General features: G+C 42.1%; 1 protein-coding gene across 1 annotated transcript; it reads left to right on the top strand.

Moving 5' to 3' along the window:
• The first annotated feature begins 225 nt into the window (after positions 1–225).
• Positions 226–15,929, top strand: TFF3 (trefoil factor 3). The gene is made up of 4 exons (XM_084618018.1): positions 226–259; positions 11,281–11,389; positions 14,310–14,456; positions 15,828–15,929. The coding sequence occupies exons 2-4, from the start codon at positions 11,308–11,310 to the stop codon at positions 15,839–15,841; spliced, it is 243 nt and encodes an 80-aa protein (XP_084474144.1). The 5' UTR covers positions 226–259; positions 11,281–11,307; the 3' UTR covers positions 15,842–15,929.
• Positions 15,930–26,235: the final 10,306 nt, after the last annotated feature.

Genomic DNA, 26,235 nt, shown 5'->3' on the forward strand with positions numbered 1-26,235 from the left:
TTAGCAAATTGAAAAAATGTTTGAGTCAAAATCTTTTTGGTAACTGTCATAAATATAAAGGGAAGGGAAAATTCCTTTAAAATCCCTCCTGGCCAGGGGAAAAACCCTTTCACCTGTAAAGGGTTAAGAAGCTAGGATAACCTCACTGGCACCTGACCAATGAGGAGACAAGATACTTTCAAAGCTGGAGAGGGGAAGAAACAAAGGGTCTGTGTCTGTCTGGGTGATGCTTTTGCCGGGAATGGAGTCTTAGAACTTAGTAAGTAATCTAGCTAGATATGCGTTAGATTATGATTTCTTTAAATGGCTGAGAAAATAAGATGTGCTGAATGGAATGGAGATTCCTGTTTTTGTGTCTTTTTGTAACTTAAGGTTTTGCCTAGAGGGATTCTCTATATTTTGAATCTAATTACCCGGTAAGGTATTTACCATCCTGATTTTACAGAGGTCATTCTTTTTACCTTTTCTTCTTTTAAAATTCTTCTTTTAAGAAACTGAATGTTTTTTTCATTGTTCTAAGATCCAAGGGTTTGGGTCTGTGGTCACCTATGCAAATTGGTGAGGATTTTTATCAAACCTTCCCCAGAAAAAAGGGAGGTAAGATTTGGGAGGATTTGGGGGGGAAAGACGTTTCCAAATGAACTCTTTCCCAGTAAGCGGTGTTAGACGTTTGGTGGTGGTAGCAAAAGTCCAAGGGCAAAGGGTAAAATAGTTTGTACCTTGGGGAAGTTTTAACCTAAGCTGGTAAAAGTAAGCTTAGGAGGTTTTCATGCAGTTCCACTTTCATAAATAATTCAATAGTCTCCACAGCAAGGATTTGAATTTAGGCCTCCTACGTGAGGGCCTCAACTACCAGGCCATAGAATCATTGTCATTCACTTTCCTTGGCCAAGTGACCATCCATTGTCATCATGAAGGGCTGTAACTGAGCAGGATGTTTGTGGATCACAGTAGTGGCTAAATCTGGGATTTAGGCACCTACATTCCTTTGTGAATCTGGGCCCTGGAGCCGTGTCCCTGTGTGGCTCCTGCAAATGCTAACACCCGTATAACTGATTCAGTGCTAGAGCTGGCATGGGGGTGGGGGCGTGGAGGATCTTTGGTACATTCCTCAGTATGTGCTGGTTGTAGCCCATCTCTGTGTACACATCCTCACGAGAGCTAGAGGCAATGCTTTGGGCTAGCACCCAAAAGGTGCTCTCCACCCTCAATTGCCCCTGAAGTTAGTGAGCTCCCAGTCGCACTGGTGTCAGTGGAGTTACTCCTAACTGTAACATCAGTGTGCGATACCAGGCCCTGGGGCAGCTGAGTGCATGCCCCAACTCACATCCCTTTTACACCACTAACTACTCACAGCAGAGTCAGTTGCCATGAAAGAAATGATGTCAGGAAATAGGCCAACCACACCCTGATATACAAAGCCACAATTCTGGCACCACCTAGTGGAATAGGAGAGGTACATTTATTTATGTTATTACCCTTGCTTAATCACTGCATTATTTAAGAGTGGTTGCCGTGTTAGTCTGTATCAGCAAAAACAACAAGGAGGACTTGTGGCACCTTAGCGACTAAAAAATTTATTTGGGCATAAGCTTTCGTGGGCTAAAACCCACTTCATCGGATGCATCCAATATGCCCAAATAAATTTGTTAGTCTCTAAGGTGCCACAAGTACTCCTCGGTTTTTTTGTATTAATTAAGTGGTCTCAGCTGGGTTTTGAATGAACACTTTATAGAGTTGAATGCACTGGAAGAAGGGAGCATTTCATTGCTTTGCACCTGCTATTGTTTTTCAGGACTATTCAGGGTTAAGACTTTAACTTTGAAAGAAAGCTTAAACTTTGCCAATTGCTACAAAACAATTATGATTGGTAATTTTTTTGCATGTGCAACTAGTGCTTTTCTCCTGGCCTTGGTAACTATTGGAACTGGCCAGCACACCAGACTAACCTAAGAAAGCTTCCATGGCTCTTTTTGTGACTATACTGGTCAGGACGGTGGGTTTATCTCAATATGTCTAAAGGTACTTATATGCCCTCCCCTTATCATTATATCTGAGCAGCTCACAACCTTTAATGTATTTATTTATCCACACAACACCACTGTGAGTTAGGGCAGTGCTCTTATCCCCATTTTACAGATGGGGAACTGAAGCACAGCGAGGCTAAGTGACTTGCCCAAGATCTCATAGGTTGCCTGTGGCAGAGCAGGGAATTGAGCGCTCCTGATTTGTGCCCTAATCGCTGGGCCAACCTTCATTCCTCATTTTAAAAAAAAAGCCCACTATTTCCATACGCAAAAATACTAAAACTCTATGTTTGGCTTTGTAGTAAACTATCTACTTAACGTATTTCAGTGATCAGACTGCAGGACTTTTGGGCTTCTATATGAAGATTAGTATAATTAAACAGTTAAATTAAATCTCTGATTCATGGCCCAGGCAAGTACAGAAAATAGTAGAGCTGGTCAAGAACTTTGACTAGAAAAATAGGGTTCCATTTTTTAACTTTCCCTATAAGATACCACATAGTATTTATCGGAACTATGGAAAGGAAAACCAAGGGAGTGAGCTTTGCAGCAGATCAATGGCATGTTTAGTCATTTGGTGTGGCCGATCAGATCGTAAGGGTGACTGCGTCATATCAACCACACCCTTGTGTAAATGAATTACTCCTAACAAAATACTTAGTAGGTCTCATATTTTTGATAACTGATTCTCTTAACAGGCTTTCCCCTAAAAGGTGGGATTATGTCTAAACGGAGGTGATATAAAAATCAAACAATTAGGGTTAGACTGTGAGTGACCCCTGCTTAACCAGGGACACATAAGAAGTCTTCCTGTGCCACTTGGTTGGCTGTGTAACAGCCACTCACAATAGCAGTCTGTGTGCGCCGGGGAATGGGCAGGGCCGTGGCTCCACACCAGCATATGGAGCAGGGCCAGTGCACTGGGTGCGGGATGTTCTTCTCCACCCTAATCTATGGAGCAGATTGCTTATTGCCCGTACACAAGGAACAGCCCTGGCAGAGACTCTGTTCTCCAAGATGCAATCTCTGGTGTGGCTCTGCACCACCCTCTTTTCAGGATTGTGGCTTAAAAACTACAATCTATCCTAAAGTGTTATCTCAGAAATAAACACACAGCAGCACACATTTGTCTAAGATGGGTGGAAACACCACCACCCTGAATGTTTGCCTCTGCACCATTTCAGCTGCACCTAAACTGAGAATTGCAGGGACTACTCCCATCATTGGTCTCACACTGGTGCAGTTCCAACCGTGCTAGCAATAGGAGGAGTGCTTTGCCAAGTCCTTGAGGAATTTACTGTTTCTCTTACAGACTGAGCTCTCTGAGCTGAGAATCTCAACTTTCATTTTTTTAAAAAATAGCTTCTAGTCCTCATGGTTTCAGAGAAAAGCCTGAAAAACTGAGCCCAATGCACCCTAAAAACTCAGAAACCAAGTCATATAAAAAACCCTCAAAAATATTTTCTAAAATCTCATATTTTTTAAGCCAATTGTGTGATTTTGGGGGGCTTACTCGTTATTTCTGAATGTTTGGGATTAGCAATATTGCTAGTGTAGACTGCCTGGCGAGCTGTCTAGAGTGGCTCGTGTCCAGGAAGAAGCAGGGCACAAACCCCAAACTGGTTGTGAGTTCTAAACTTAGATTTCACCAACCAAGTATCCAGTGTGAATTCCTCCAGCATTACAACAGCCTTAACATGGAGTCCCAGACAGTCCCCTTGGGCTGCCGCCTAGGCAAGCTTGCCTTTGTGATGGATGATCCCTTACACCAAAAATCACCACAATATTCAAGTTACTTCTAGTCCCAGAGGACCAGTCACTTATCCCAGATCAATTGTACCTCAGATCTCAAACCAAAGACAATTCTTGTAGCCAATTCCATAGTCCTAGCTAAATAAAAAGAAATAAGCGAGTTATTTACAAGGTTAAAGCAGGTAAACATGCACACACAGGAGCTACCATCTTAGATTCCCAAAGGTGATAGCAGCTACTATATATGCAAGCGCTCTGTGTCGCTTTAGGGCTAACCCAAACTAAGGGCTTGTCTCCCCTACGCAGCTTTTAGCGACAAGGCTGTGTCAACACAGCCTTGTGACTAAAAGTCAGCGTGCGTGAACACTGTTGACTGTTGCCGACAAAATACTTCCAGCCCCGCGAGAGGTGTTAGCTTTGTGGGCATGAGAGCACTCCTGCCAACAAAGCTGCGTTCATGCTGCCACTTGCGTCAGCAAAACACTTGTGTTTTGCGCGGGGGGGGGGGGGGGGAGGGGGCTTTTTTAAGTACCCGTGAAAGACAAAAGTTTTGTCGACAACATTGTTCAGTAGACAAGCCCCAAGCTGCTTGGGGATCCCTTGCTTATGCTTCAGATTATTGCCCTCTCCGAACTCCAAGCAGCATAGTGATACAGTTCCTCCTTGTCAGACACCTTTATTCCCTTCCCCCAGAGTTCAAGCTGATGGGGTGAGTTCATGCTCAGGTCCCCTATTCCTGGAGGTGGAGGGAGCAGTCAACACAGTCTTTGTCCTTTGATGTGTCACAGTGGCTCCTTTGGTTTCAGTGGGCTTTCTTGTGTACAGGACCAGCACTTTACACTAATGAATGCTTCTTTCCTGTTTGGTGAGTTGCATAATTAGAGAGCTTTACAATGCAAACACTCGGCATAATTTATACCAGGGGCTCCAGACGTTATAAGTGAGATCAATACATGCAGCACCCTACGAGCATTTCATCAAGTCTAAACACTAAATGCATTTGTATCAACTTAACATCTACTTTAACAATGCTAACACACCAGTGAGCCAGACTGGTTCCCAGCTGTGCATTTGTCAGTGTTCAGTGAGGCCTAGGGGCCTTGGCATGAGCTGGCACCTTGTCTGCCAGCATCACAATGCCCAGGGGCAGTTCGCCCAAAGTAAAGAGTGCTTGTGGATGACCAGTCCACTTCAAAGTCTGAACACTTTAGAGTCATCTTCTAGGCCCCTATCTGGCAAAGGGTTCCATATGGATGGACTGGTGCTTTCCTATGGAGTCCCACTGACTTCACTCAGACTCTGCATGTGTGTGAGGGTCCACCACAGAGATCCTGTTACAGGGTAGGGACCTTAGCACCTTTTCTTTTGAGACACACCCAGTACAAAGGTTTAAAAAGCAGGGATGAAATCTTGCCCCATTGAAGTAAATGGGAGCTTTGCCACTGACCTATTTGGGACCATGATGTCACCCCAGATCCTTTTATCCAGCTGTTAGATCTACCAGCTTCTAATGCTAACCCAATTCTTTTCTGTGTGACTATTGTATCTGGAATAAGAGGGCTTAAACTGGTAAACAAAAATATTACCCTACTACCACCGTGGTCAGCAGGTAATTTCTTGTCAGACAGGTTCTGGGGCTTAAAAAAGACTCTACAAACAGGGTATTTGCAACCACATAGTAAAGACACTAATATAGACACTGTGTCTCAGAGGACTCAAAATAACTATTACCTATTGGGTTTCTGATAATAAATAATAATAATAATAGTAAAAATATATTGTGATGTACATGATGTCCAGACTACAATGTTTTTACCAGTAAACCCATAGATATGAGCGTACAGCAAATTGGCATTCTGAATACTGCATTAGAATGAAAAATTTCAGTTATTAGCCTCGCCCATTTTTCTCTACTATAGAATCAACAGTCTGTTTAAAACTAGTGCAAACCCGTGAGTGTGTATTTGTGGGCTGCAGAATTTTAGGTATGGGGATCTGGGTAACGCCCTTGCTGCTCCTTTGTTTGCACGAGGCCTCCTGATATCTGAGCATTGGTAACCACAGAAAGAAGATACAGGCTGCAGCATGCAGCAGTGGCCCATTTGCTGGAGATGTTTTGTCTGCTAGGGAGAAACAGGTGCTGCTGTTGGCATCTCTCCCAGAGGATCAGAGATACAAAGTAATATATGTGACATGTTATTTTTTACATTCCTTCCTGATCCCTTTCACACTCTTGCCTCTTGAATGCACCTTGTCGTTCGTGGGGGTATTCCAGTGATCACATAGCTGAGTTCCCCACTGCAAAAAAGACACATACAGAGAAAATACATTTCTGTGGAAAATCCTGAGCAAGCCCCATTACACTAGTACACTGGTGAGACACAAGGCAAATCCTCAATTGCCCTTAGTTCTTACCTAGGCAAAACTCATTTGACTTCAGTGGGAGTTTTACAGAGTAAACTGTGCACAGAGTTTAGCTATATTTGACATAAGTGGATTCCCTGTAGTAATCAATACAATAGCTTACATTGATATCAGTCTACGCCTTTCACCACTTGGCCCCCATCACCGTAAGTGATCAGAATAACCTTCAACTCTTTAATGTATTTATCTTCACAACATTCCTAAGAGATAATGAAGTACTGTTTTTCCAGGTTGGAGACTGAGGGCCTAACTTGCCCAAGATCACATGTGGAGTTCATGGGAGAGCCAGGACTTGAATCGAGGTCTCAGACGTCCCAGCTTAGTGGCCTAACCACTGGACTGTCTTTTAGCTTCATCTAAAACTACTTTCCATCCCACAATGCTTTAATAAACTCTATACAGGACTTATTTTAGGCACCACCAAAATGCAACTCTCTGGAGAGGAATATTGAAACTTTTTAAGGGAATGATCGTTCCATTGAAGTCGGTGTTAATTTTGCCACCAGCTTCAATGGGACCAAGCTCAGGCCCTAACAGTACATAGCAAAAATACACAATTAAAGACAGGACAAGAATAAAAAACCTGAATACAATTCAAGTGCTGGAGGGATTTATATAAGCAAAATGTAGTTATCTAAATTGAACAAGGACAACAGGGGCTGACATCCTCACTCTTCAAAAAAGCCATGCTCTGGAGTCTTCAGTGATGACGAGTCCCTTAATTTCCCCTCTAGAGTGCACTTTCAGCAGTACAGGTACCCCAAAGACCACATGGGGATATTGCTGCAGGGCTGATTCATAAAAGGGAGGAGTGCTTCTTAATAAAGAATCGCAAATACATTTCTATGGGGTGTACATGAATGAAATAACTAATGTTCCAAGGAGTGCTTGTTAGCTGAAGTGCTGGTTTTTCAAACCACTGATATTCTCATATGGCTGACATTTTATAGGACAGTAGGACATTAGCAAAAGCCATGTTGTTCTAAGTTTAAACATTAATGTGAAAAAGGAGCTGGTAGTTACCCAGCATTAGGGAACCCGACAATGTCTCTTGAATGTTCTGAACTTCTGATCACTTCAAGGACTGAATGAATCTAATTTTTATTGCTACAAGAGCAGCTGCTCCTGATGATCCATCTCCAATATTTAATCAGTGATATGCTAATCACTGTGCACCTGAATTATGTTGCTCATAAAATAATATTGTATTGCTGTACTGCAGATCCCTATTGAAAGACAAAAAAGAAAGGGTTCCAATTAATAACGACGTGAAAGATTAAGTAATACCTACTTAGACTTCACAGATTTCCATCTGTAAGCAGAACTTGGAGAGAGAGAACTGAGTATTAAGACCTATCAATTCAATTCGAGACTAGAGCTGGGTGAATTTTTTGTGTGTGCCGAAAAATGCAATGTTGGTCAACCTGACACTATTTCAGAATTGGGCCCTTTTGGTTTTGACCAGCTTCAGAACAAAAGAGCGTGTGTGTGTTCATTCCCTGTGAGCCTAGTGGTTCGGCCATCTGCCCGGTATAGCAGAGACCCAGCTTTGAAACCCTGCTGTGAAGCAAAGACTTGAACTCTGATCTTCTCTCTGCCTGATGGAGAGAAGGGACTTGAATCCATGTCTGCCACCTCTCAGGTGAGCACCTTAAACACTAAGCTATGTAGTGGCTGCTTCTCTTTTTGGCCCAATGAATAGTTATACAAAGTGGAATAGCTTCACAGGAGAGACTGAGAGCAAACTGCCCCCTCCCACCATCAGCTTGGTAGTTTGGAGCCTCAAGTCAGAAGGGGTAGCTCTGAGTTCAAATCCTTGCTCTAGCATGGGCCCCCAAAACTGGATCTAGCAGATGCCAGGCAAATGCCCTGACTGTGGAGCACCGTGGTCTACACTGGGGGGGGGGAGGGTCGATCCAAGTTATGCAACTTCAGCTACGTGAATAACGTAGCTGAAGTTGACGTACTTAGATCGACTTACCGTGGTGTCTTCACTGTGGTGAGTTGACTGCTGCCGCTCCCCCGTCGACTCTGCCTGTGCCTCTCACAGCGCTGGAGTACAAGAGTCGACGGGAGAGAGCTCAGGGATTGATTTATCGCGTCTAGACTAGATGCGATAAATCGATCCCCGCTGGCTCGATCACTGCCCGCCGATCCAGCGGGTAGTGAAGACCTACCCTTTTAAATAAGGGTCACATACCCATGGTTTTCCTGAAATGGACCTTTCTGATTTGCAGAGAAATTCCAAACATTTTCAGAACCAAACTGAATATTTTTTCGGTTTGCTCGCTGAACCGAAAGATCGATTATTCACCCATCTCTACTTGTGGCCTTAATGAAAATGTTCTGGAAACTGTTTGTGTTTATAACAGCTCCTCATAATAAATCCATTTGTTTAGTTTGCAGTGGGCCAATTCCTGAAGTCCACACTTAGACTAAATTCCCAACTGCTGTGGGAGTTTTGCTTGAGAGAGCAACGAGTAACTACTTCCGGAAATTTACTCTGTAATAGGTGCAGGGTGCCCTCACCATACAAGCCAGACTGAGAACCAGTTCTCCTCTGCCTTATACTGTGTGTAGTAACTGATACCTGTGCAAAATCAGTTTCAAGTGACTGTAAAATATAACCTAGTCAGAACAGATTGTGTTTTATGCCCAGTTTGACCAGGTATAAATGACTACACAAGGTACAAGTCTGGGCCCCATTGTGTTCTTATACCAATTTTGCACATAGCTTTTCAACAGCATTACCTGGCTGTACTCTAGAATGAGGTCGGTATCCAGGTCTCCGTTTTCTGCTACCTTTCCTGAGTCATATTTATTAAGATGTAACAAAAAGAAAAAAAGAAGAAAAAAAGTCACAGAACACACCCTGGCTCTCTTTGTCTAGGGTCTCATTCCACACAAACTACAACAAGCAAAAGGAGGAAAATTTAGTCCAAAACATACTAAAATTGCCCAGGCAGCTGTTTGGATGAGTCCTTCCTGTAGGCTCCTTGGCTTGTCTCTTTCAAGTCCCAGTTTCCTCTGAGGGAAAAGTTAGTGAGTTATATAACCTCCTGGTGGTTAATTGACAGGGAAACACGGACAACTTGGCAAGAAAACCCAACTTCTTAATCCCAGATAGGCTTGGATACATCCCTTTTTGTGCTCACAGGGTTCCTTGTGTATATGATCCACCTGCCAAGGTCCTTGATCATCCTCACTTCCCAGCAATAAGGCAGGACTGGGTCTTGGTGCTTTATCATCCTGTTGTCTACAATGGTTAATTCAGATTTTTAATATCGCTCAAACTCCCTTCACAATAACGTTCTCTACTATTTTGCTTATCGACATGAATCATATATCAATGTGTATCATATCTCCCCCTAGAGGAGATAATTATCTGGAAAGAGAAAAAGACAGAGAGAAAAGATAACTAGGATGGTAAGAGATGTGCTGTTGTAAATAATACTTTGCAGTTCTACAAGGGAAGTAAGCACCATATGCCAGTTTTAGAGATGAGGTAAGAGAAGCACAGAGAGGTTACAGGATTGCTCATCGTCTCCTGAGTCCCTAGCTGTATGTTAAGCCCATTAGACCACAGCTACCCTCACTGGGGGAGAAGTGTCATTCTGCCCATGCCAATCTATCTACCTCTGCCCTCAAGCACAACCCCAGAGACTTATCAGATAACATACTGTATTCTCCCACCTGTCCCATTCTGAAGAGAAGCAAGTTGAAACAATCATACATTACTTACAGGAGTCTCTTGATCCCTATGCATTGATGTAGTGTCAGAAATATAACATTTATCAAACTTCTGTGGCTTGGTGTCACAGCCCCGGTCCAGAAGAGTCTGAGAAGAGTCCAGGCACTACCTCTGATTTGGGATTTCTGAGTATACTTTTGGGATGCAGATTCTCTTTCTAGCACCCGCTTCTGAGAACTGAGACCCCACAGTCTGAATGCCTGGTTTCTGTGACTTGTGCTGGCACCTCCACTGCTTAAGCATGTCTTTTCCCAGAGCTCCAACCTTGAGGATTCTCTAGTTTACCATTTAGTTCTTTGGGGACACTGAATAGTTGAACCGAACAGACCTAGACCTTGCAAAGATTTCTAGCACAATTATTCTTTACTTTAGATAACACAAGAGAGAAAGAGATCTAGGACAAAACAATTTTTAAAAAAGCCTGTATGCCATTCACTACCTCACTTCCTGCAGCATTCTTTGGGATTTGGGCCAAATCCCAAAGAATTCCAGTCATTCACTCCCGCAGCTCCTGGGTTCCTTTCTGGACCATGGAGAGAGACAGACCATCTTTCCATTGTCTCTCAAATGGTCAGCAATAGACCCTTCCTTTTACAACTTCCAGACCCCTTTTTCAGGTGACCCCCTGATCAGCCTCATCAGGAGATCCAAGTCCCCCACCTTTGCCTGGCTAGCAGTTCACTTGGCAGAATCACTCTTGGTTTGGCCACCTTCTTTGGCATACCCATTGTATGGCCCAGGTAGACCTATTCAAATGACAATGAGTCTTGATAGTCCACTCACCCAACCCAGACACACTACTGCACCGATCACCTATTACTCCCAGCGAGCATCTCTGGAAAGAAGTTAACCCCCTGCAGTCAGGTAACAGGCAGCAAAAGATTAAACAGGTAAACTGAGTCACACATAATATTTCATAAACATACTGCAGAAGTGTCCCACATTCTCCACACCTGGCAATAATAAATCATTTATATCACATTTTCTCTCTGTTAGATTGATACTGTGATTGACAGAGAAGGTAAACTGAGAGAATAGTGACCAATTCAAGGGTAGGTATGAGTGACTCATGAGGGAAAATGCGCAGCCTACCTTTGCCACATAAACCTCCCACTTAGATTAATATCCAAACCCTCATTCCTGTTTCTTGATCATGCACCTGGGCTGAACAGGGGTTACCCCAAAATAAGTACACAGGTGGAGTCGGGATACAAAATAACTCTCCCAAGATAAACAGTATCTGAAATGACTGAGCAAACATATGGGTATAAAATTAGCTTTTCTACAGATTTTCACACTGTACTAATTGTCCTAACCACCCTGAAGGTTCAGGACTGAGGACTGCAAGCGACAATGGAACACAAGGGGTGCTGGGTACTGGCAATTGTCTTTATTTTAGGGCTCAGCAGCCTGGCTAATGGATACATACAACTATGTAAGTGCATTTGTTTCATTTTTTTATGTGTTGATAACAAGCAAAGTCTTGTGCTGATTATTTGGTTAATCAAACCAAGTAATACATTCAAGGGTAGTCTGGGAGAAATCTTAATTTTATCTAAAGAGCTCTGTTAAACCACCAAGCTCTTTCTTGATGATTGTATCCTTTTACTCATCGTTATTATCAGTAATAATTATTATTTCTTGAGCACCATTTGGCCCAAAAGTTTACAGTCAAATTAGCTTCCATTTTTTGTGGGACGCTGCAAAATCTGTCTTTTTTATTACCAAGAACTGTACATAATGCCACAGTAAGTCAAATGAAATCAAAATTAGGATTCTTTTAGGATTTTTAACGTTACCATTTTATAGAAAGTCTGTTTTATTGCAGTAGTGGGGTTATCACAGAATGGGATCTTAATCCTTCTAAGATCCCTTGCAATGGAATGCAAAATTTCTTATTACAAATTCAGCTTATTAGTAACAGTCAAATGTGAAAACCACAAATGATGAAGACATTCTTCTTATTATTTTCATATACAGAACAGCTGACTAAAACATTTGAAAACAATTCCCTTATATGTCAATTAGCTCATGTGTTTTTCCTTTGCCTCATTTGTAGCCATATCACAGTCTTAAAGTATAAAGATTATCTCAGCTCTTGTCCCATAAATACTTGCACACGAGTGACTTTATAATGCTGCATGGTCCCATTAGTTACTCATGTATGCATGTGTTTGCAGGATTGGGGCTAGAGTTTTTTAAAAAAAAAAACAAAAAGCACCATGCAGGTTTTATATAACTTTTTTTAAAAAAATCTGTGCAGATCACAATGGGCTTGAGATTGATCTCACTTCCACCCATCATTTTATATTGTATTAAGTGAGTGAAGTTCTTAATGTTTTTCGGGGGGAGGGGGAGAAGTGTCAATTCCATAAATTGTCTGTCAGTCAGTCAATACCTTGACCGCAAGTAATTCTCTACTCTAAAAAGAGCAAGACTTTGTGGTGATGTATGTAGACAGCAATCTGTGTTTGAAATCACAACTGGCCATTAGCCCTAAATTGAACTTCTACGATTAAGACAGGGTTCTGTAACAAAGCCTTCACTTACTACTGTAACTGAAAACACAACGCTTGGTGTTGCAAATTGGTCCTCATCACTAAAGACAACTTTATAGTAGCTTTAAAACAAACCTAAGGGGAAGCTGTCAACGGACCGTGGAATTCTGAAGCACCGGGAGAAAATTGTGGCAGAGATGCAGAAACAACAAAAGTGCCGTGGGCGGTACATTGTTAGCATGAATGGAAAGGAAAGTTGTAACACCCTAAATCATTTGGAAAGGAGAAGTAACTCAAAATTCTGTGAAAACCTGACATTTAAATGTACTCACTTGCAATGTATCATGTAGGTAAATGTTTTGCAATTAAAGGCTCTGGAAAATCTCAAGTCAATGGCTCTAATTGAATTAGCAAGGCCTGCCTGCATGAGTGAGATGTTTCTGCATCCAACAATTGCAATTCATTTGGGCCCTGACTGAACAAAGCACGAAAGCATGTGCTTACCATTAAGGACACAAAGCCCTTGACTTCAGTGGGAGCACACATGAGCTTAAAGGTAGGCATGTGCGAAAGTGCTTTGATGAATCTGGTCCTCAAGATGCTAAAAGCAGCTCAAAGAGATTTTTGTCAAAAGAAACAGACAAAGAAAGAACCCTTTAAATGTGATGTTTGCAAAGGACACAAATAATGTGGGGACTGATACTGCAGACATTACTCAATCAAAACTCCCATCAAAATGAGCCCTGCAGAGAAGTTTATCATCTAGAAGTTAATAAGCCAAAACAAGAGGGAATACAGAGACTTAATTGTTTCCTCTGTTGGGATTGCAGCATTGGCAACTCTCACAGTTTAACAAGTGTCTGGTGCTATTTGGTGCTTTTCTTAAAGCCCCTCTTCTGGAGTCATGAAAGTTAGAGGAGAATCTCAGCTTTCATTTGAAAAATAAGGCAGTTTCTAACCCTCCTGGCTGCAGAGAAAAACTTGAAAACGTAGCCCAAATGTAACCGAAAGGCCCAGAAGCCAGAAAACAAATCAAAAGAACCCAAATTATATATTTGTTCATTTGGGATTTTTTAAAATATCATAGTTTTAAACCAATTGAATGAGTTTTTGAGGCCTTACTCACAATTTTTGAACACTTGAGGCTGGCAATACTGGGATTGTGAGTCATCGTCTCCAAACAGTTTTCTCACAGGAGGAATAACAGCTGCAACAGGAAACAATAAAGTTTACAATGAATTAAAAGTTTTAAATAGGACTCATTTTATTACTTACAACTGACATCACCATTGTTATTGAATGGATGGGAGACTGTAGCCAAGGTATGTTTTGTTCCAGCAGTTTTGTTATAATGAAAGTATTATATTTATAGAAGCATTTGATGTCTGATCAATTACCATTACAATATGAATTTGAGGCATATTGATACTAAGGAATATATTTTGCCCTTGGATGCATGTGGGCTGAAATTAATGTGAGCTTCAGTGGGTGATGTTTACATAGATAACAAACCATGCTGTGTTACGCTAGGCTGGTTAAGGGATCTAAGAACTATAAACCCTCATGCTTCATATTTCATGAACCAATATCTAACAAAGGCGTTTAGAAAGGAACTTTCTCTATGGGCAGAGAATTCCATAATTACTTGCTACAGGGTTTTTGCACCTTTTTTGAAGCATCTGATACTGGCCAATATCAGAGACAAGATGCTGGGCTAGATGGACTGCTGGTCTGATGCGGCATGATAATCCCTAGGTTCCTGTGTGCTCATTGAAGTGTGAAGATCACAGTGCAGAGTGGCCGTAAATCATGAAATGAAACTCACACAATCAGTTAACTTGACTTTGTTTTAAACAGCTCAAGAGCAATGTGCGCAGCAGCCATCTGCCAGAGTGAACTGTGGTTATCCGTACATCAGTGCTGAGGCATGCAACAACAGAGGGTGCTGTTTTGATAACTCTATTGTTGGTGTCATCTGGTGCTTCTTTCCTAGGACAGAAGAAGGTAATAGAGCCATGGGCTTGTTTTTCCCAGTTTCTGAATACACGGAAAACATCACTGTAGTACAGATTAGCTCAGTGTGATTAACCTAAAGCAGTAGTTGGATGGGAGAAAATCGTCTGTAAACAAATAACAGTTCTGGGCTGGGATTATGTGCTAAGACTCCAGGAGGCACAGAACACACAGGACAAGCCAGCGGCAGAGAGGGCCAAAGCCTTTAGGGGAACCTTCCCAATTCCGGACACCTTCCAATTCTGGACTAGTCAGTGGCCAAAACTTGGCAGAATGAGTGAGTGTGAGGATGGGGGAAAAATCAGTGTCTGGGGAAAGCAGGGGCATGGCGGGTGAGAAAGGAGAGTATCCATCTACATATCCATTCCTTAATTTATTGGATTATTTTTACTTACATAGTAAACACCATCTGACATATCCGAGACTGCATATTTCTGAAGTTCCTTAGGGTTTGTGACTTATAAATTAATACTGTTGGGGAAACATGGGACTTTTGGTGCCGCTCTGTAAAACATTAGAACTGAACAAAATTTGGAATTTTGGTCCCTTGGGAAATCCTGACATTTCCACATTTGTTTTCATCCCACAATGGGGTGAAAGGTGGAAATTTCTATTTATTTGTTTGTTTTTTGCAGAATGGAAATTCTAAAAACATTTGATTCACCATTGTTGAAACGATTGAAATGTAATATTTTGACATTCCCAAAACTGAAATGTTTCATTTCGGTGTATTGAACTGAACCCAAACATTCAGCATTAATCTGCCTTTTCCCATTGTGGCTCATTAACTCTTGGGAGCTAAAATTCAGGGGTTTGATGTCCCTATCCTCCCCTATGGGCCAGACTCCCTGGCCAAACTACATCTCACATGATACACCCAGAGTCATGTTACTCCCATGATGCATCATGCAGCTTGATCAGAGGGAAATCCACTTTGGATTATGGGAGATGTAGTATTCCAGGGAGCCTGGCCCAGAGGAGAAGATGGTGCTTCTAACTACAGCTCCCGTAAGGCAATGCACTGATAGGGAAATTCAGCTTAATGTTTTGTTGAACTAATTCAAAACAAAATGTTTGGGATCAGTTCAACAAAACAAAATGTGCTGATCTGGGTTTAACTGATCCAAAATTAAATATTTCATTTCAGTTTTCCTAATGAAAAATCAATTTGGGGGGCAAAATCAAAATTCTCCTGTGGAAATTTAAATTTTGCTGAAACTCATTTTCCATAGGAAAATCATTCCCAACCAACTATAGTAAACACCTTTGAAAGTTAGCTAGTCCTGTCTTTGACGTGGAATGGACAGACTTTGGTTTGGAAGCAGATATCTATTATGTGCTTTTGTTTTGTTTTGATTCCAGAATGTGGCATCTAGAGTGAATCTGTCTCTCTCCGCGGAAATTCCTGAAGCAGGACAAGAACAGAAAGCTTTCCTGGCTTACACTATGATTTACATTAATTGCCAAGCCATTTTTGGCTCTCGTACTTTTGCTTTTCAGTGAGATGGCTCACCACTTCTGTCCACAAATGTTTCAATACTTTACTATACAAAGCACATGTCTTAAAAAAATAAAAGCGGCAAACTAAAAGCTTTAAAGCAGTTTCCAATTCTTCTGCAATTACCTTGGGGCTAGATTCTGATTTGTGCTAAGGAGTAAGAGGGATTACAAATCCCCCAACATCCCTATAAGGGCCCTTGGATATAGGTATGCGTGAACAGGTGTCCCACACACGTTGGAAATGGGCAGAAGCTTTACCTGCAATGGTAATAACAAGCAGAACATCTGTAAAATATGTATGTATTATGTAACTCTTCATGGCACAGAAAGAATGCAGAGTGCCAAATGAGACCAAAACAAAAAGAGAGAAATTGATGTAGTCAGTGCTTCTGAATGATCTGACTCTTGACAGTTTTTCTTCAGGAAATAGATCTTCCAAAATATACTTCCTAGATAGGTTCCCTTTTATGGAACTTCTAAAGATAGGCCTCACTACTGAGGCATTGTACTACCTTAAAACTACTAACCATCTCTCTAACAATCTGATCCCTGCCCAGTTACTTTATCCTTCAAAATAATTTTAAAGATGATGTAGGAAAAAGATTAACCCTTATTGTGATAACTTTCCCAAGACTTTGTGCTTTTATCCTGCATTATGAATCAGGATTTAAACGGCTAATAAGTTGAAGATACAGCACAGAAGAGAAGCACAGAAAATCCTTTTACTTAATATTCTCTTTATTTTTTTTAATGTACTTAAAATGAGTTACAGAAGGTAGTTGTACATGTAATGTATACCACTTCTTGCACAGTCGCTAATGAGAGGTTTGTGTTTTGGCTTAGTTTTATAGTATTCACTATAGAATCACACCCTGAAATAATGAGTTTACATTGACACTAGCACTAGATAACATTTTTGGGAGGCCTGGTGCTTTTTGGTCTAGAAAGGGTTAGTTTGGGGAGCAGAAAAAATCCATGACTATGACCCATACCCAACCTTTTAATTTTGCAGGCCTATATAAATACAATATCCACGGCGATCTCAGCTTTAATTGTAAAACTGTCTGGCCTGTAGCAATAGGTTTGCCTTTTTAAGGCAAAGGATGAAACTTTGTTCGTGTGATCTTTCCAAAAGCTCACTAGTTGCTCATATCATCCAGGATTGGCCATTTTACTGACCTGTAAAAAAAAACAATAGCCAAGGGTCCCCTTATTACGAGTAGCCCTGTGGACCATTTAAGAATGGGAGTCAGTGTTGTATGAGCTGCCTCTAATGAGCTTAGACCCACTACACAAATCGACAGCTTAATAGGATAAGAGGAAACCTTGCCCAATGAACTAAGCATTAGGACTGAGAGTAAGAGACTCATATTCTAATCCCTGCTCTGATACGGGTATCCTCTGGGGCTTCAGTCAAGTCATTTAATTTTTCTGATGTTGTTCCGTGCCTGTAACATGGATCATCTACTAATAGGACCTCCATCATTGAAGTGTCTGAGCACGGAGTGTCTGAATTTAGTCTCATAATACTCTTGTGAGGCTATTATCACCATTTTACAAATGGGGAGCTGAAGTACAAAGAAACTAAGGGAGAAATTCTGACTCCACTGAAGTTAATGGCAAAACTCTCACTAACTTCAATGGGGCCAGGATTCCACCCTTGAGTGGCTTGTCTGAGGTCACACAAAGTCTGGGAGAGATCTGGGCATTGAACCTAGAATTCCCAAGTCCCATTTCAGTGCCATAGCCACAAAATCCTCCCTTGTAACTCTGTCACAGGGAGCAGGAGATTCCTTAATATTTGTAAAGCACAACTTGGAGTGCTAAAAATCACCAGAAGGAACATGTATAAAAGTATCTGAACAGCTCCCAGACAAAAAGGCGGGGAATGTGGGCAAGAAGGAGCATGTCTGTGGTGACATGGACTTCAGCATGATCCTCAGCATGAAGATGAAGTGCTTAGCAACATGCTCCTCTCTTTGGCCTTACTCCTCCCAGGCACAAGTAACTTGGCAATGCTCTCATTTATACAGGATTGGGTTTGTCTGCACACCCTGGCCTGTTCATCGCTCCTTCCTTGCATTTATACGGACTATATCTTTGTCCTGCTCTTCTGCTTCCTCCTTGATATTTTATCTGAAAAGGTTCACCTAATGAGAAGATTGACCCTGTACCAGAACTGTACATAAGGAGGGCATGCACACAAGTAATATACAGCATGCTTCAGTAGCATGTGTGTACAGGAATGAAACTGTTGTAGACCTTCAGCTTTTCAGAATGAAGAAAGGAGAAGATGAGGAGCACAGAGAGTTGAGTAATGCTGCTTGATATGGCTTATTCTTTAAGAAATTTCCCAGCACCCTCTAGTGCACAGTCGGTGACTATCTCATCTGAGAAAAGGCATTGGTATAAATAGAAACTAGGGTCATGGCTAATTTGTATTATTATTAAATATTGATATTGTGGGTAGTAGCAAGAGGCCAATCAGGCTGGGGTTCCATTAGGCTAGGCACTATAAATGACAGTCCCTGCCTCAAAATTCTTATGAAAGACCCTAAAAATTCACTATAGACAAATAAATTGATTTCATGCGCAATTCATAATCCTGGGACACGTGAGCTCGCATTTGCTCCAGATTTGTATTCACAGCACTTTTCACTGGGTAAGAAAGCCCCTGGCATATGTTGGGCTTGATTTGCAAAGACAGTCACCTAATTTACACATGCAGGAAAGCATGAGCAAACTGACTGTGTGTGCGTGTGACCAGCGAGATACATCATTGCCCAGCTGTGCACACAAATTCCTGCCTTATCGGTACTGCCACAATAAACACACATACAAATTAACCATGCATTTGTAATTACTTTTTGCACATGGCCCTTGCAAATCTGCCTCTTTGAACACGAGGCCTTTCCTTAAAAGTGAAATATTCACGTTTGCAAATTATTAATTTCAAACCAGTTATATCTTTACGACAAGTATATGTTCTGTCACGACTTCAGAGGCTTGTCTACACTGTGGGGGCTTTGGCAGTACAGCTCTGATGTCATAACCCAATAGCGTTGATGCATCCTACAGTGACGGAAATAGATTTGTTTACCTGCCGCATCCGCAGGTGCGGCCGATCGCGGCTCCCACCTGGCCGCGGTTCACTGCTCCAGGCCAATGTGGGCTGCGGGAAGCAGCATGGGCCGAGGGATGTGCTAACTGCTGCTTCCCGCAGCCCCCACTGGCCTGGGGCTTGCCCTGGAGGGCAGTGTGCCGAAGGTTGCTGATCCCTGACCTAGCATCTTGCATCCCAACCAAAACACTTTACAAACTTAAACTGGGATAAAAACTATAGGCTTGAGCCTGCAAAAGCCCTTACTCCTGGGAGTAGGCTCTACTCATCCAAGTAGTCACACTGACTTCAATAGGATTAAGCAGTCAGGTTGATGGGAGTTGTAAACATGTATACCAGGGCTGAATTTAGCCCAAAGAGAAGTTAAGTGATTTTTTCAAGGCCAAACAGCAAGCCAATGGTAATGGAACCAAATTCTGATCTCATTGCAAATCTGGAGTAACTTCATTGAAGCGTGGGAAGTATAAATCCAGAAGGAACAGCTGTAAAAGTTATAAGCTTGCAAAACCAGGGGAGTACTGCTAATATTGTTAATTTGTTTCTACTGGTGCCCAAAATGTGTAATCTACAAATACAACAAAGGGCACAATCCCTGCCCTGAAAAGCTTGCCTTCTAAGAACACAAAACAGAGTTGGAGGGCAAGAGAAAGAGGTTTGACGCAGTAATAAAATGGTCAGAGGGGAACTGGCAACATCCTCATTAAACAACATTTTAAGAACATTTGCATATAAGAAATACCAACCCCACAACTTAGCCATAATCAGCCAGTTCGTTTCTTGAAGGCACTAGGGTAGAATGTTGGTCTGTGGACCAGCTCAGGACGGATACCCCTTGCATAGGGGATAGTGTGGAAGAAGGCATAGGGATGCTGGTGGAAGATGCAGACAAATGGAATGTCTAGGTTGTCATCACAGGCAGAACATTGGGATGGGAATAGGGGTATAATGGAAACTCTTCTTCAGCCTAACTATATTGGGAGATACCTGTAAGTGCCATAATACATATGTGGAACTAAACAAAGAGCAATACACTGCCCTGGATTCATGGCAGAACTCCCCAGATTGGGTGTATATGTCTAAGAGCAGTCTATGAAATTCCAAATCATTCACTGGCAGATATGCTTGTCATTTCTGATTGAGAGTGAACAGGGAGTAAGGCAGTAATCTTAAAATAATTAATACTTTATTTGATTTTTGTTACATCATCATAAATGTTCTCTGTTTTCAGAAAACAAAGCCCTAATTCGGAAAATAATGCACATACAAATCTCCTACAAGTATACAGAAATATACAAAGCTTAATGTATCGTTAGAATGCCTCACCTCCTAAAGTTGGTACTCGGGTCTATTTCGCCAATGAGTATGAACTACAAAGGTAACAAGCAACCCGAAGAAGACCAGGTTTATATATATCTACAACAGTGCAAATATATCTCAGCGCGCAGGCAACAACTGTCTCTAAAGAAGCATAACAAAGTTGATTCCAAGTAATGCATCTTGCATCACGGAAACGAGAGAGAACAATTACATATTAGACAGACAGTGTATGCACACCTTTGCACACTGATTTAAAATGTTACTTGCATTGAATCTTGCTTTTTAAAAAAAATTAAATAACAATAACAAATTCAAGGGCAATATCTCACTACAAGTTCAACTGACTGAGATCAGGTATTGCACAAACAGTCTAAAACAAGTTAGCTAGAGTCCCAGCTACACTGTAGGACTGATTTTTTTCCCCCTATTAAAACATATCTATAATAAAAAATATAATTTTCCTTCCCCATCAGAGGAGGACACTACAAATGCAGTATATTAACTTTTGTAGCATGCTTTATGAGCATTTTTCTGTCGGAGCATTTTTTATTTAGATTGCATTGTTTTTCAAAATATTCCCGTTGGTATAGTCAGAGTTAACCCAAGCAGCCTGGTTTTCTGAAGTAATAGAAAGAAGTCATTAATAGCATTTAATTTTAATGTGTTCCTAAAATAAGAAGTAATGGTGCAAAATCATGGATGTCACCAAAGCACAAAGATCTTTCAGAAACAAGGACTTCATATTGTCTCTACAATACACTTAAAGTACATTTTAGATTATTTTGGGGGGAAGGCAGGGGGAACACCATTAAATCCAGCACTTCCATTTTCAATATTTCAATAAATTTTGCAAAGGCTGTTAAGATATTGGAATACTTAACATTGGCACCAAGGGCTCAGCTATGCCATTCTGTTTCTACACTATACAGTGCAACACCCAGTGAATAAGGACATGAAGTAACTTGGAGTGAAAGGGTGAAATTCACTCCTGTGCAGAAGCCTAGCAGAAGGACCATGGCCCAGAGCCTTAAAGATATTTAGGTATCTAACTCCCAAGGTCTTGATCTATGCCCCAATGAAGTCCCACTTAAGCTGTGGATAGGCCTTGTGCTGGTCCCATGCACAGAGGTGGATTTCATCCCAGAAGAGGATCCAATTTGATAATTTACATTAAAAAAAGACTTGGAACAAAGCAAAGACCTATTGAAGGAAGACCCTTTAAATGAAAACAATATAAAGTACCATACATTACACCAGGGATCTCAAACTCAAATCACCAGGAGGGCCACATGAGGACTAGTACAGTATGAGGTCCGAGGGCCACATCACTGACACCCTCCGCCCCCAGCCCTGCCCCCACTCCACCCCTTCCATGAGGTCCTACCCCTGTCCCGCCTCTTCCCATCCCTTCCCCGCCCCCATTCCAACCCCTTCCCCAAAGTCCCCACCCCAACTCCACCTCCTCCCTGCCCCTATTCCAACCCCTTCCCCAAATCTCCATCCCTGTCCTGCCTCTTCTCCGCCTCCTCCCCCAAGCATGCGGCTCCCCACTCCTCTCCCCACCTCCTGGAAAGCCCTAAGCGCCTGGAGGTCGGCAGAGGAGTGGGGACGCAGCGCGCTGAGGGGAGGGCGAGCTTGGCGGGCCACAGGAACTAACTCCGCGGGCTGCGTTTTTGAGACCCCTGCATTATACGGTGTTGGTATCAGAAGTCTAAATTAGGGCTCATGCTCTTCAGTACTTTTGTTCTTAGTGTATGTAGGTGCTGCATGGAATGTGTACAAATAAGTAGAAATGGGCCAGTGTCTACATAGAGTTAAAACGAAGTTGTTATGGCTGAAGGCAATTGCAACTCATAGACATGTCCAAAGCACAGTAGCGTACATACTGCAATCCACCTGAATGTAACACGTTAAAATGATCCCTACTATATAAAAATATGATTTAAAACAGGATAGTCTGGATTCAATCCTGGAAAGTTGCTGAGTATTCTGGGACCCAATGCAGCAAAGCCCTTTAGCACATGCCTAACTCTAAGAAAACAAGATTGACCTCAATGGGACTTAACTACTTGCTCTATGTATTCACTAGTGGCCGTGCTGCAGACCTAACAGGGCCTACCTGGTGACATGGCAGGGACGGGGGTTATACAACATATAGATGACATGTCAGAACATCAGCCCCTGCCTACTTCTTAGTTCCAGCACAGCTTTTAAAATGTCTTCAGTATTATCACACTTTATGAATGGCACTTCACAATGTGTAAACTACAAGAGCGCAACAGATGTACATACAGCTGAGCAAAGAGCTGATAGGTCAAGGCTGCATACCGCACATACAATTTTTGTTTTCCTGCTGCCAGGGGGTGTGGGGTGCACTGAGTCAGGATTTGTCAACGCACAAGGTCAAGGTAAAATGCATTAGGGCTTAATGTCCCCATTGCTTGTGCCACGGGAGTTAAGACACAAACACCATAAAACAGCAGGTCAGAGAAAAACAAAACAAGGCTGAAAATGAGTCCATGGAAGTGCTGGGTGTGCAGTGAAGGCAAGATCAAGCCCTAGGTTTGCTGTGTTATCGTAGTAAGATTTAACATCTCATGCAAGGCTCCAGTGCAGCGCTAGGGTGAGGTTGCTGTCTTTTAGCCAACAAATAAGCAGAATCAGACACAAACACCATGATGTACAAATAATTCGCTAATGGGATTTTACGTAAAGGGCTGCAAAAGAAACAGAGCTACACAATTGCTGTCAGGAAAAGACTATGTTGATGTTAAAATTTAAAATAAAAGATATTCACATTTAATTGGCAAAATCAGTGTAGACGGTGGCTAAAACAGCACGGAAATCATTTTCATTGTGGTTCCTAACTACTGGTGCAAATATTAGTGCTGGATCTTTGGGAAAAGGAACTCTAGGCTCTTGCTACATGCATTAAGAACGGGCTTCTGCTCTTGCTCCAGTGCACTGCCGATTCCATTGTTTACCACCCAGCTATTTGTGTTCATGCTAACTCCAAAAGCATGGGTTGAACCAAAGGCACGGGTCAATTCAGGAAAGCATCCCTGCTCAGGAAAACACTTAAGTGGATGTTTAAATCCCACTGAAGTCAATGGGGCTGAAGCACGTGTTTAAATGCTTCCTGAATAGGGATGGATTTAAGAACATGCCGAATCAGGGCCCCAGTTGCCAGACTGGAATACAAAATTCTGCAAAAGGGAGGTGTCAAGTACTGACTAGCACAGCTTAACCCTTGTGAACAAATCCAATTATCTGAAAAAGTTGGGAATCACTAAACTAATAACACTTCCTACATCAGGGCCTGATCCAACTGCCGTTAAAGTCAATGGGAGTCACAGTTTCCACTGGTATCAATGGGCTTAAGATCAAACCCCATACATGAAGCCCTGTCATCCTGCAAAGCCTCAAAGGACTAACTTCAACCCACTGAGTTAGCTACTTTCATAGATCCTAGCGCTGGAAGTGTCCTCTTGATTTGTCCACTACGAGTCCACTGTATTTATCTGGAATGTCAGGGGGGTAAGTAAATGGCAATGTTGAGGAGAGGAGAGCTTGGTGAATTGAAAAAAGGAGGCACATGTTGTTAGGCCACCTGGGGGTTGCATCCCCCTTTGCAAGGATTTTCAGTGGGGGCTGTGTTCACAAATACAAGTTATGATGCCTGAACTCTTCTCTTGAGCCCTGTACGGTTCCCGAATACAAGGGTCACAGGGCAGGAGAGAAGAGGGAAATAGAATTAACACAGTATGTTTAAATATAACTCTATTATGTCACCACACTTATGGCTGTAAATACTAAACACTTTTTTTAGGATCGAACAGCAGTTCTAGATTTGCACTTGTTATACAGCGAGGAAAATATAAGTATACAATAATTTTTTTGTTTAGCACAATTATGCCATTAACAGTAGTATCTGTTTTACAGTGAGCACATAGAAAAAAAATATACCTTCTTCTCTGTGGTGGTCAGTTTCTTCCTTCCTTCCCGCCCCCCAGGAGAATACTTTGCATTGTAGTAAAGAGCTTAAAAGGTTATTTCCTATTTAGTCGGGGTCACTCTGGGGAATGAACCCATTACACGAAGGCCATGTCTACACTACAGGGACGATAATGGCATAGCTACAACGCTGTAGCTATGCTGGCGTAATCCCATAGTGTAGACACAGCCTATAGCAATGGAAGGAGTTTTCCCATCGTTGTAGGAACACCACCTCCCTGAGTGATGGTAGCTACGTCGAGGGAAGCATACTTCCATCAGCCTAGTTGCAGCTACACTTGGGGTTAGGTTGGCATAGCTCTGAGGTGGATTTTTCTCGCCCCTGAGCAACATAGCTATATTGACCTAAACTATAAGTGTAGACCAGGCCTTTGATATAACAAATACACTTTTCACCACAGCCTTGGAGCCAGTGCAAAAAGGAGATGTCAGCTTTCTGGACAGTATGGCCCTAATCCAGCAAAGCTTTCCAACATATAGTCCACTTTGAAGACATGAGTAGTCCCAGAAGTCAAAGGACAACTCTCAAGTATAAAGTTAAGTATGTACTTAAGTGCTTTGCTGGAACTGAGTTTATAAGAACCTCATTGGAATGGAATAGATCCATCTAACATGGAGTAGATGGGGTATCAGAGAAACTCTTCCTTTTGTGAGAACAATCAGGACAGAATGGGTCACCTTACACCATCACACCATTTTCTAAATGAAAACATGGTGGTGATCAGTACAGTGTTAATTTCTGTAGTCACACAGACATTGATGCAAGACCGTAGACCCACACGCCAGCCTCCTACATAGAGTACTGTGATGGGGTGTCCTCTCTACGCAAGGCCCGAAGGGGTTAAGGTGGCCAGGGGGGCCTATTAATTGCCTAGGCTGCACTTGTAGGAGGAGCCAGAGAGCAGGGACTAATTAGAGACCAGGCTCAACAGGAAGGAACAGGGGGGCTTGCATAAAGACCAGCAGCTGAGAGTAGCTAGGGGCTGCAGAGAGAGAGGATGCAGTTACTCTGAGGGTGAGAGCAGGCAAGGCAGGAAGTAGCCCAAGGATACAGCAGTAAGTTTTAGGACTGTGCAGACCTTAACTGCTTGTTGTAGGTTCTCTGGGTTGGAATTCAGTATAGAGGGTGGGCCTGGGTTCCCCTACCAGCCACTGCGGAAGTGGCACTATGAAGGGGCAGTGAATGGGAAGACTGCCTAGGATAGTAGGTCCTGAGAGACTCTGATACCCAAGTCAGGGAAGACTACACTGACCTGGTCTGAGGGCCAAGCCATGAAGCAGGAGCAGTTTCCGTCCTGAGACAGAGAGAGAGTGATGGAGTGCAACAGCAGGAAGGGGAGTCGCTCTGGTAGAGCTAATCCCGAGATGTGGACAGAAGGAGGCGCTTCAGCAGTGAGTAGAGCATCCCATGACAGTAATTCAGACACAAATGTTCACTGTCTCACAGACAGCATTTAACCAGCTATCCTGGTTTGCAGGATTCCTTTAACTATATTCAAGCTTCAGCCAAAAGGAAATATCTGAAGCATTTAATGTTTCAACTGATGCATATATGACCAAAAGTAAAATGATACAAACCATATCCACAGATATGGGCTAGATAAACAAAGAACCCAACAGAATGCTAAAAACTTCTAGATGTCATTACAAAAGAAAACAGCCTTGGAGCTCTTTGCTTTTGCATTCATAGGAGGTAATTCATGTGGATAATGAACACAATTAGCATTTTAAGTATCACAATTAAGGTGGGTTTAAAAGACTTTGCAAAAACAGATTTTTTAAAAAAATAAAGCAATCATCTGTGGACAGCTTAAATAT

This window comes from Lepidochelys olivacea (assembly GCF_965140295.1).
Source record: "Lepidochelys olivacea isolate rLepOli2 genome assembly, chromosome: 1".
NCBI classification, from domain to species: Eukaryota; Metazoa; Chordata; order Testudines; family Cheloniidae; genus Lepidochelys; species Lepidochelys olivacea.

Bases quoted from the DNA above. Each gene is read 5' to 3' on its own strand.
- TFF3 (XM_084618018.1), top strand. From the start codon at position 11,308: ATGGAACACAAGGGGTGCTGGGTACTGGCAATTGTCTTTATTTTAGGG. The intron at 11,390-14,309 runs GTAAGTGCATTT...TGTTTTAAACAG, and splicing joins TAATGGATACATACAACTAT to CTCAAGAGCAATGTGCGCAG.